The 12,671-nt window shown below is 39.0% G+C and overlaps 2 protein-coding genes across 3 annotated transcripts in view; both read left to right on the top strand.

Annotated features, from left to right (window-relative positions):
• Positions 1-3,558: 3,558 nt before the first annotated feature.
• On the top strand, positions 3,559-6,391 carry LOC132107252 (gap junction epsilon-1 protein-like). Of its 2 annotated transcripts, XM_059513487.1 has the most exons (4): positions 3,559-3,806; positions 4,454-4,605; positions 4,687-4,869; positions 5,618-6,391. In XM_059513487.1, exons 2-4 carry the CDS (start codon positions 4,567-4,569, stop codon positions 6,017-6,019), a joined length of 624 nt encoding a protein of 207 aa, XP_059369470.1. In that variant the 5' UTR covers positions 3,559-3,806; positions 4,454-4,566; the 3' UTR covers positions 6,020-6,391. The 2 variants fall into 2 exon arrangements, with proteins under 2 accessions (XP_059369470.1, XP_059369471.1); XM_059513488.1 differs by lacking the exon at positions 4,454-4,605 and having other exon boundaries at positions 3,561-3,806.
• Positions 6,392-8,993: 2,602 nt separating this feature from the next.
• LOC132106596 (vacuolar protein sorting-associated protein VTA1 homolog) overlaps positions 8,994-12,671 on the top strand; it is a 30,546-nt gene continuing 26,868 nt past the window's right edge. Inside the window, exon 1 of the mRNA XM_059512416.1 lies at positions 8,994-9,226. Coding sequence (XP_059368399.1) covers positions 9,136-9,226 — 91 coding nt within the window. The 5' untranslated portion in view covers positions 8,994-9,135. The remainder of the gene's footprint in view (positions 9,227-12,671) is intronic.

Below are 12,671 nucleotides of genomic sequence, written 5' to 3'. Positions count from 1 at the left end.
CTGGAGCACTCGTCTGACGTGTTGAACATGTTCCTGGAGAGATGAAGAAAAAATCAGTATGTCATCCAGGTAAACATATATAAACTGATCTACCATGTCTCTCAACACGTCATTAACGAGTGCTTGGAAAAACCCCTGGCGAGTTGGAGAGCCCGAACGGCATCACCAAATATTCAAAGTGCCCTATAGGGGTGTTAAAGGCGGTTTTCCATTCATTCCCCTTCCTGATGCGGACCAAATGATAAGCGTTACGTAAATCCAATTTTGTGAATACGGATGCTCCCTGTAACCTCTCGAAAGCTGAAGACATCAATGGTAACGGATAGGTGTTCTTTATCGTGATGTTGTTCAGCTCTCAGTAGTCAATACAAGGTCGCAAAGAACCATCCTTCTTACCCACAAAAAAGAATCCCGCCCCCGCTGGAGAAGAGGAAGGGCGGATGAACCTCGATGCCAAGGAATCAGAAATGTATTTCTCCATGTCCTCCCTCTCCGGAATAGAAAGAGAGTAAAGCTTGCCTTCAGGCGGAGACTTACCTGGCACTTGGATGCAGCTCGAGGAGGTAGATTTCCTTCTGAACACGGTCGGCCAGCCCATGCAGCAATCGATCCCACTGCGCCGCCTCATTCCACTGGCACACGGCCGCCAGGGTGCGGAACTGAATGGAATAGTCCGCCACTGATGATTTTCCTTGTTCAAGGTCCGAGAGCTGGTGAGCGGCCTCCCTGCCGGCCGCGGCTCGATCGAAGACCCGTTTCATCTCTTCGGAGAGGGAGTGGAACGAAGCGTAACATGGATGTTGATTCTCCCACACCGCTGTCCCCCATAAGGCGGCTCTGCCAGAGAGTAGGGTAAGAGCAAATGCAACCTTGGACTCCTCTGTCGCGAAGGTGCGGGGCTGCAATGCAAAATGCATGGAACTTTTGTTAAGGAAAGTCTTGCAAAAGTTTGGCTCACCGGAGTAACTCTCTGGCGCCGGAAGTCGCGGCTCTGGCCGGAAGTGGTCCTGGGAGGTCTCCCGGGGGACGGCGGCGCAGGCGGTGCGGTGGGAACAGTGGGAGAGGTTAGTTGATGAATCTGCTGGGTGAGCTCGGACACCTGTGTCACCGGCGCTTGGATCGCGCGTCCAGTGTTCACAGTGCTCTCCTGCTGCTGATCCATGCGGTTGACGCTGTGGTGAATGAATTCAGAGAAGTGGTGCTCGCTGCTTCCATGTTTGGTGAGAGCGTTCTGTATCGACTGGGTGAAGGAGTGGCAGGAAGCAAGTGCGAGATAAATGAGATTTAATGAAGATAATGAAACAATACAATACTGAGACACAAAAAATGCTGGGAGGAATGCACAGTCCAAGATGGTGGTGATGAATGATGAATCCGGAAGGCGGAGGTGAGTTGGTAGCAGGAGAGGGTGACACAGGAACTGCGGGGAAGTGAGCCGAAGGTAAGTGGTGTTGCTTGATGGTTGGTTGCATAGAGTGGACGGGGTTCCGGGGAGACACGGACATCCAACGCAGAAACACACAAGAAAGCAAAACATAGCTCACAAACATGAAAAAACGCTCTCACGAACACAAGACGCTAGACAAGCCAATATATAGGGATGAGTAATGAGTGACAGCTGTTGCTGATGACAATTAACGGAGACGCCCACAAACTAATCAATGCTGACGCGTAACACACAGACTTCACCCACAAAGTGCAAAACCCAGAGATCACAGTTTACCAACCGTGACATAAATTGGCTTGCCATAGGAGCCACCACTTCAATGCGGACCTTGTTGCAGAGTGCAGCACCAAACAGTTCTAAATCTATCTATCAATCTATCTAATTATCTATCTATCTATCTATCTATCTATCTATCTATCTATCTATCTATCTATCTATCTATCTATTTCATAAAACGCAGCCTCATCTCTGAATGATGTTGATCATATAGTGCAGTCGCTCATCAGTAGCACAAACTGGGATTGTGCTTTCTGGACTCGTCATGTGCAGCTTTTGTCCACGCGCTCCCTTATCGGGGTTCGACTGGAGCTCTTTCATGCTCTTTCTATGACTCGCAGGGGGGATTTACTGAGGGAAGAATTGCAATAAATATGTAATCAGGGAAACCAACAGGGTCTGGACAGCTAGAGTGGAAAAACAGGTATTTGAAAAAGAAAGATAGAAAATGAAATTCTCCAGTCCATTGCAAAAATGTGGCACAAATGGAGAAGACTTTTTGTCTAGCTTGTGTCGTGTTGTGTGGCTTGTGTGACCAAAGAATTACATAAAGAGATTTTTTTAAATTCAAATCTTGATTTAGATTTGGCTTCTCATCCTTACAAGGATTAAAACAGACACTGAGTGCAAATAGTCATTTATGGATTATAAAGGCTGATGAGAAAGGTTCCTCATCTTGAAATCAGATTTTTCAGTTGGCCTTGGTCTCAGAACCAATTTATCATGTCTTAGTCCTTGCTTTTTGTCTGTAAAACTCATATTTGTGCCATGCTGAATACAAAGACTTTACACTTTGGTAGTCTCATAGTAGAAAGCTGAATTAAAACTTTCAGAAACTTATTCAGAAATGATGTGGTGTTTTGACAACTTTTACTGGTTCTGATATGCTTATAGATCAGCCAAAGGAATAATCAAATTCTGAACTTGACATGCGCCATGCATACCTGAATGAGTTTCAGACTACTAATTAAAACCATTACATGCCCCACTCTTTCTCCTTCTAGCAGTTCATCTGGACTGGTTACTCACCTTGACTCACATCGTACGAACAAAATCTAATTGTGTATGTTTACCAAAACACAGATGTTGTCTGATATAAATGTGGCCTTTGGTAATAGGCTGAATGGATATAACTCGCAAACGACCTGGGTTGCATGGGGGAAATGTCATCTGTTGATTTAGTGACATCTGGTGGCATTTAAAGACCCGCGCGCTTGATGCAACCTGTGAAAAAGTTGCATGGAGACGAAAAATTTAATTAGAGAAGAATGCAACTGAAATATTTAGTTGAGGTACATGCCGTTTATGGGTTTCCTTCTTCATCATCCAAAACCAGCACTGACGCACATAGCCGCCAGTGCCACATTTTAGAAAATAAATAAATAAATAATAATAATGTTTGAGTCATTTAATTAGATATCTTCGCAATTTCCAGAGAAACTTAAAACACGTTCATTAGAGAAGAGGCATATTCAAATATTTTATTTATTTATAAAGAATTGCATTTTAAATTAGTTTTGAGTCAGACGTATGGAACGTAATTTACACATTTAGGCCTGCTTTTATTTTCAAAGAAATTGGAATATTGCGTTTTTATTTTCTGTGACTTTTTAGTGCACAAATAATAGGCTATAAATAGACAAATTCATATTCATAATACGGCAATGGTATCGCACGAATAATGTAAACTCATATAACAGAGTCCTCTCTTATACCATGATCTCTGTGCGCTAATAAAACAATCAAGCATGGTCATATATGAAGCATCACTCTGATGGGAAGCTATGCTTGCGTGTGCATCACGTGCGCAATGACCGTTTGACCGCCACAGACCCCAACACTCTTATTTCGGTAAATAGCATCTCTGTGGCCATGATGTATTCTTTGCTACGAATCATTGATGACTTGCTTGTCTGTTTGCACTTTGGTTTATGAGTCGAAAAAGCTTGCCGTCAGAAAGGCGCCCCCAACATGCGGCTTTTCCAGCAGGTCTGTCTTTCCCTCGGGACGCAGTGACATGAGAGCAGGACCTCGGTTCTGATTAACAAGGGGGATGAACAGCTCTCCGCCTGGATTACGGTTGGTGTGTGGACTTTTAATAGACGATTTAACGTTTGTGAAACGTTTCTTAGCGTGTGAACGTTACTCGTGCTGTGTTTTTAGAGTAGAAACACTGAAGGAACGTCTAGAGGGACTTTCAGTAGGCCTGTTAAGCAGAGGTAGATGTGCAGCTACAAATGCAAAATATAGATATATGTAATAAAGAAAAATATATATGTTTATGGAACTATATACATCAGTATAATTTGCGAATGTTTTAGAGAGTCTCAAAATCCCAAGATAACATTACTCAACCAACCGTTGTTTTAAAAATGCACTTAAACTTAAATGCCATTTATTGTTACCTTGATAAGAATAGCCTATTTAAGGTGTGCTCAGTAATTTGAGTAATTTATTAATTGTTGTTTTCCATTATGTGATCTGCCCAGTGGTACAATTGCATTTCGTTGCAATTGTCATGTTTGCTCTGTTCTATTGTGAGATACAAGAGTTGTTTTTTCGCTGACAGAGTTGAATAGGGATTAGCCTATGGGCTGACCACATGTCCCATGGCCTTTGTTATTTTCTTTTTTGTATTTTTTTTTTTTTTTTTTTTGCACTGTGTGAGTAAATTGATGAAGGCACTGCGGATAAAAAGAGAATGCATGCATTGACAAGGGGTTTCTAAAGCGAAAGGTCATTTGGAGGTTCGGAATTGCCATTTGCCTCTGCCCGAGGCTTAGAAGACTGGCAATGATGGTGACAAGCTACCATAGAATGGTGCAGAGTTGTGAAGCCAAATTATGTCATTAAACTACATCAAAAACTTTTATGAAGGATGTGTAAGTATATAATGTAAAGTTTAGTGGATGCATGTCTGGTCTTGTATTTGCATGTTATAATCTCTTCATTGCATATTTCAGCTCAGGCCTCCGACAGTGATAGGCCAGTTTCACACACTGTTTTTTGGCTCAGTGCGTACATTTTTCCTTGGAGTCCTTGGATTCACCGTCTATGGCAATGAGGCCCTCCACTTCAGCTGTGATCCGGACAAAAGGGAAATAAACCTTTACTGTTACAACCAGTTCAGGCCTATAACACCTCAGGTAAAAGTTTCTAAAAGTATTTGGTTTTAATAGTCTGCTATTGTGGTGTGAAAATATGCATGAAAGGAAGAAGTAGAAAGTAGAAATAAAGAAAAACATATTAATTCTGGGAAGCTAACAGCTTTTAATTAATTAATTAATTAATTAATTTTACTAATCTAAACATGTAACTGTAAGATTTGGCATTTAGGTATACAGTATGTGGGACCTTTGAAACTATTTCAGAAATAAAAACATAAAAAAAATCTGTCCTAGTAACTTTAAAACTGGAAGCCTAACAGACACTTCCACTGAGATAAAAGAAAGAAATAGTTCAATGAAAATGTGCTGATATCTGACTTACCCTCAGGCCATCCAAGATGTAGATGAGTTCTTTTCTTTGTTGATTGACTTGATTTGGAGGAATTAAGCATTTCATCACTTTCTCACCAATGGATCCTCTGCAGTGAATGGGTGCCGTCAGAATGAGAGTCCAAACTGCTGATAAAAACATCACAATAATCCATAGTAATCCACACGACTCCAGGCCATCATTTAATGTCTTAATGTTACATTAATACGATTAAAAGCGAAATAAAGCGACGCACTGTTATCTTGGATGGCATGAGGGTGACTAAATTGTGAGCATATTTTCATTTTTCATTCAAATAAAAAACATATTATAGGATGAAATGACAAATTGGGGAAAAAAAAAACCTAAAGAAAGGAAAGTAATGTTATTTTTAATATTATTATTGTCTGTTTGTAGGTATTCTGGGCGTTGCAGCTAGTCACTGTCTTGGTACCTGGAGCTGTGTTTCATCTTTATGCTGCCTGTAAAAATATAGACCAGGAAGAGATCCTTGAGCGGCTAGTGTCCACAGTTTTCTACATCATCTCTGTCCTGTTGAGAATAATTCTGGAAGCCTTAGCATTTTGGCTTCAGAGCCACCTTTTTGGGTTCCTGGTTGATCCTATTTATATGTGCGATGTCAGTGCCCTTGCAAAGATCTTCAACATCTCGAAGTGTATGGTCCCTGGACACTTTGAGAAGACTATCTTCCTCAGTGCGATGTACACCTTCACCATCATCACCATCCTCCTTTGTATCGCTGAGATTTTTGAAATTCTGTTCCGAAGACTCGGTTATTTAAACCAGCCAGTGACTTGAGAATTTAGAAAGTGTTTTGAGTGATGCTTTAGATGGGTCTCTGAATGACAGACAGGACATAAACCCACATACCTCTGCATGTTCTGGTGGTAGACACAGAAATACATGCTTTTTTTAAAACAAGACAACTTATCATTCCTTTTCTGGAATAATCAAAACAAAACTAAGCTAATTAATGGCAAGGGACTCATTAATCTTTTTAGATTTTTAGATTTTTTTTAAGCTTACAAAACACCTCTCTAGCAGGAGACACTCTTTTTTTTACTTGTGTAATCTAATCCAAACCCCATATAAATATTTGGTAGGTAATTATTATCTTTGCAATAATATTTTCAGATTTCAATATTGAAGTACTACACAAATTGCAAGTACTATTTTGACAAATATTTTTTTATTTAAATTCCATTTATGTTAAGGAAGAATAAGTACATGCAATAGTGCATCAGTTTATAAAAACATTATTGAATGCTCCATGGTATCTAATTACAATCATGCACATAGATAGTATATTCATCATGCTGCTGGTTTCCATATCTTGTGTTTGTAGTATCTGTATCTGTATGTTTTTATCAGGCATCCATCCAACTTTTGTTATTATTCTCAGCTAAGTGTTTCATCTCAGGTACAAATGGCATACTCTGATCTCTTTGTGTCAGCGGGTAACTATTTATTAAAAAAATACTATTTATGCATAAATGAAACATCTGAGGAGATCTGGCAGCAGGTCTGGCCTGCACATCTTCCCACAGTTGCCTTCCCACTGTTCAACACCACAGCTGTTTGAGTAATAGCTTTTGTACTGTGTGTAGAGAGTTGATCATTTATATTGGTTTTTGATCAATGTCTGTGGGATTTATGATATGATTATGCATGAAAATCTTTATATAGATATAACAATTGGTGCATATTTTATGACTGCCATAATGTAGGCCTATTATCAGTCTAGGTCAGAATAAACAGAACTGCTTGTGAATCCTTGGCACTCTGTCAGATACAATGATTTCCTAATGTTTGTGAAGTTTCAATCAATTAAAAATATTTAAAATATGTAATTCTTTTTTTTGTTCACACCTTTCCATTTATGTGATATTTACACGTTATTAGGGGAATACAATTAAAAAAATTATCTATTAGGTAACAGGAATAGCTAATAGCTAAAACTTTATGAGGGGCTCTTTTATGACAGTTACATCAATGGTGTACAGTAAAGCTAGAGGTTCACCAAACTGCATTGTACAACATTTACAAATGAAAACTTTATTAATTAAAAATACAAACCCGATTCCAAAAAAGTTGGGACACTGTACAAATGGTAAGTAAAAAAGGAATGGAATAATTTCCAAATCTCACAAACCTATATTTTATTTACAATAGAATATAGATAACATATCAAATGTTGAAAGTGAGACATTTTGAAATGTCATGCCAAATATTGGCTCATTTTGGATTTCATGAGAGCTACACATTCCAAAAAAGTTGGGACAGGTAGCAATAAGAGGCCGGAAAAGTTAAATGTACATATAAGGAACAGCTGGAGGATCAATTTGCAATTTATTAGGTCAATTGGCAACATGATTGGGTATAAAAAGAGCCTCTCAGAATGGCAGTGTCTCTCAGAAGTCAAGATGGGCAGAGGATCACCAATTCCCCCAATGCTGCAGCGAAAAATTCTCAGAGTAAAAAGTGCAAAGAGTTTGAAGTTATCATCATCTACAGTGCATAATATCATCCAAAGATTCAGAGAATCTGGAACAATCTCTGTGCATAAGGGTCAAGTCCGGAAAACCATACTGGTTGCCCATGATCTTCAGGCTCTTAGACGGCTCTGCATCACATACAGGAATGCTACTGTAATGGAAATCACAACATGGGCTCAGGAATAGTTCCAGAAAACATTGTCGGTGAACACAATCCACCGTGCCATTTGCCGTTGCCGGTTAAAACTCTATAGGTCAAAAAAGAAGCCATATCTAAACATGATCCAGAAGCGCAAGCATTTTTTTTCTGGGCCAAGGCTCATTTAAAATGACTGAAGTGAAAAACTGTCAGATGAATCAAAATAAGTTATTTTTGGAAAACTGGGACTAAAGGGGACAAGGACAACCCAAGTTGTTATCAGTGCTCAGTTCAGAAGCCTGCATCTCTGATGGTATGGGGTTGCATGAGTGCGTGTGGCATGGGCAGCTTACACATCTGGAAAGACACCATCAATGCTGAAAGGTATATCCAAGTTCTAGAACAACATATGCATCCAGATGTCATCTCTTTCAGGGAAGACCTTGCATTTTCCAACATGACAATGCCAGACCACATACTCCATCAATTAAAATATAATGGCTGCATAGAAGAAGGATCCGGGGACTGAAATGGCCAGGCTGCAGTCCAGATCTTTCACCGATAGAAAACATTTGGCGCATCATAAAGAGACAGAGCAACTAGAAGCCTGTATTAGACAAGAATGGGACAATATTCCTATTTCTTAACTTGAGCAACATGTCTCCTCAGTCCCCAGACATTTGCAGACAGTTATAAAAAGAAAAGGGGATACCACACAGTGGTAAACATGGCCTGGTCCCAACTTTTTTGAGATGTGTTAATGCCATGAAATTTAAAATCAACTTATTTTTCCCTTCAAATTATAAATTTTCTCAGTTTAAACATTTGATATGTCATCTATGTTGTATTCTGAATAAAATATTGAAATTCGAAACTTCCACATCATTGCATTCTGTTTTTTTATTCACAATTTGTACAGTGTCCCAACTGTTTTTGGAATCAGGTTTGTATAATGTAGTATAGAATGAAAACAGAAAAGCTAAGTTGACGTAGCCTATTATTAATTAAACAAATTAGTATGACAAAACATTTACAAATTAAATCTTAAAAATATATGATTACTAAATAAGTTAAACAGAAATCTCTGTATTTAATCCAATATAAGCACTGATCATGTCGGTCATTACCCACTCCATGCCTATGGAGGTCAGTAAAGGCTTGGCTGTGCGTTCACGTGAAGACGCGGAAGCGGCTCCTTCGCGAGCGCCTGTCATCTTTGTTATTAGCTATTTTTGGCCCTAGCTAATCCTAGAAGTTTGTAACAGTGTCTTTTCTTCGGGATGGCGCTCCCATCGCAACTGAAACCGATCCAGCACCATTTACGAACTGCGCAGGAACATGAGAAAAGAGATCCGGTGGTTGCTTATTACTGTAAGTCTGTGAAAATAGCGCTTTGTTTTGTTAGCTTGTCACATAGCAGCCCTTCCCCTCTCACTGGTTTATTAAACTTGTCATTTTGTAGATTATACCAATAAAATTCGACTTAAATCTTTTAATTAATCAGTATTTTTATATGCAGTGGAAAAACATGTTGTGGAAGTTAGTTTCAGTTAAGCTAGCTAACAACTGCTATTATGACCATATAACGTTACGTTAGCTATTTGCTATTTAAACAGCTTAATTTATAGAATATTTATAAATACAGATGTTCAGCTAGATTCCCATTTTAATAGCTCTACACACATGTTGTTATGATACAATTTAAGATCAAATGTAGCAGGATTGGCTAACTGGCTGCTTTGTTTGGAGAGGTTTTGGCTAAACTACACTGCATCACGAGTACTTCATGTGGTCGATTTAATTTAATGCTGTTCTGGGATCTGTAACGTTAGTTGAGATATAGTCGTTCATTACGGATGCTATGCAGTTTGTTTCTTTATGACGGGTGTAAGAGTAAAATCAGAAATATGCTGAATCATGTTAGGCTTTGCTGTCATTCTCACCACGCCAAGCTGAAAAACAAGTTCCTTGTCTGCCCATCTTGAGGGGTGTTGAGAGAGGACGTGAACTGAAATGTTCACAACCTTTTTTTGCAGTATATTTCAGATTTTTTGTATTCAGAAGTTGAGTTTGAATTTTGACAAAATCTTTTGAGTCTGTATTGGGATGGTATAAGTGTTGTAAAGGGCTAGGGCTTTTCAAAGACTTTGGTACCTTTAATTATCATATAGGTGTGTCAGACTTTGTATGTGGTACATCTATTTTTAGCAATACTGTAAAACTTCCGTAGAGTGTGAAGTAAACTGAGATGAATTGTGACCCTTTACGTAACAGGAAGGTGGTCAGCCTGGTTGCTCGAAGGGGCCCCATGGGACCATCTGCAGGCCTTGGGCCTCTAGATGGCCCCCCATCCCATTATCCTATTAGTAAGCTTTGTCTGTGCTCATGTCATGATGCATGACTCATGCATATTATGTAGTCAAATGCTTCTAGTGATGTCATAAAACTGCAGTCTTTCCTTAAACTATATTTAGGGATAAACTTTTTTTTTATTATTATTATCTGTTATAATAACAGGGATAGTTCTCAACAAAATTATAATTCAGCCATCATTTAATCACCCTCAAGTTGTTGATTTCCCTATTGATTTCCATTGTACAGGCTATATTGTTTTCATACTGTGGGAAACTGAAAAAATTCGATTTCATTTCATCTTGCATGTGATGCTTGATAATGCAGGTTTTTGAGCTCAGTACTGCTTTACAGCTGTTACCGGAGAAACTGCTATCTCTCCCGCTCTTAAAGCGCCTCCTGCTGGCAGAAATGAATTTGCATATGTATATATGGGGGCGGGGGAGTGCCACCACGAAAAGAATGTAAGGCTGTGGGAAACATTGCACACTATACCTTATGTCACGTGAAAACTATCAAATGAAGCGAAAAGGCTAGTGACATTATGCTACTGTCTATTGAGCAGGATCTTTTTTTTTCATTGCTTTCTTGTTGTCATAGTTACCAGAAGAGCACCTTTTCAGGTAGACTGTAATCAGTAGGGTTGTGACGAGACACTTATCCCACAAGATGAGACACGAGACTGGGTTCATAAGAATAAATATACAACCCGAATTCCGGAAAAGTTGGGATGTTTTTTAAATTTTAATAAAATGAAAACTAAAAGACTTTCAAATCACATGAGCCAATATTTTATTCACAATAGAACATAGATAACGTAGCAAATGTTTAAACTGAGAAAGTTTACACTTTTATCCACTTAATTAGCTCATTAAAAATTTAATGCCTGCTACAGGTCTCAAAAAAGTTGGCACGGGGGCAACAAATGGCTAAAAAAGCAAGCAGTTTTGAAAAGATTTAGCTGGGAGAACATCTAGTGATTAATTAAGTTAATTGATATCAGGTCTGTAACATGATTAGCTATAAAAGCTTTGTCTTAGAGAAGCAGAGTCTCTCAGAAGTAAAGATGGGCAGAGGCTCTCCAATCTGTGAAAGACTGCGTAAAAAAATTGTGGAAAACTTTAAAAACAATGTTCCTCAACGTCAAATTGCAAAGGCTTTGCAAATCTCATCATCTACAGTGCATAACATCATCAAAAGATTCAGAGAAACTGGAGAAATCTCTGTGCGTAAGGGACAAGGCCGGAGACCTTTATTGGATGCCCGTGGTCTTCGGGCTCTCAGACGACACTGCATCACTCATCGGCATGATTGTGTCAATGACATTACTAAATGGGCCCAGGAATACTTTCAGAAACCACTGTCGGTAAACACAATCCGCCGTGCCATCAGCAGATGCCAACTAAAGCTCTATCATGCAAAAAGGAAGCCATATGTGAACATGGTCCAGAAGCGCTGTCGTGTCCTGTGGGCCAAGGCTCATTTAAAATGGACTATTTCAAAGTGGAATAGTGTTTTATGGTCAGACGAGTCCAAATTTGACATTCTTGTTGGAAATCACGGACGCCGTGTCCTCCGGGCTAAAGAGGAGGGAGACCTTCCAGCATGTTATCAGCGTTCAGTTCAAAAGCCAGCATCTCTGATGGTATGGGGGTGCATAAGTGCATACGGTATGGGCAGCTTGCATGTTTTGGAAGGCTCTGTGAATGCTGAAAGGTATATAAAGGTTTTAGAGCAACATATGCTTCCCTCCAAACAACGTCTATTTCAGGGAAGGCCTTGTTTATTTCAGCAGGACAATGCAAAACCACATACTGCAGCTATAACAACAGCATGGCTTCGTCGTAGAAGAGTCCGGGTGCTAACCTGGCCTGCCTGCAGTCCAGATCTTTCACCCATAGAGAACATTTGGCACATCATTAAACGAAAAATACGTCAAAGACGACCACGAACTCTTCAGCAGCTGGAAATCTATATAAGGCAAGAATGGGACCAAATTCCAACAGCAAAACTCCAGCAACTCATAGCCTCAATGCCCAGACTTCTTCAAACTGTTTTGAAAAGAAAAGGAGATGCTACACCATGGTAAACATGCCCCGTCCCAACTATTTTGAGACCTGTAGCAGAAATCAAAATTGAAATGAGCTCATTTTGTGCATAAAATTGTAAACTTTCTCAGTTTAAACATTTGCTATGTTATCTATGTTCTATTGTGAATAAAATATTGGCTCATGTGATTTGAAAGTCTTTTAGTTTTCATTTTATTAAAATTTAAAAAACGTCCCAACTTTTCCGGAATTCGGGTTGTATTTTATATATATAAAGAAATCCTCAATGATGTAAAATATAGGGACAAATATAATTTTTTTTTCAACTGAAAAACACAAAAAGCAAAAAAATGTAGGCACAATTTGAAATCAACTTGTACTTTAAGAAATTAAACTTCTATTTTAATGAATTATAT

The sequence above is a fragment of the Carassius carassius genome, chromosome 27 (genome assembly GCF_963082965.1).
Source record: "Carassius carassius chromosome 27, fCarCar2.1, whole genome shotgun sequence".
NCBI classification, from domain to species: Eukaryota; Metazoa; Chordata; class Actinopteri; order Cypriniformes; family Cyprinidae; genus Carassius; species Carassius carassius.
Note: the sequence above shows the minus strand (reverse complement) of the source record. Positions and strands in the feature narration are given on the sequence as shown.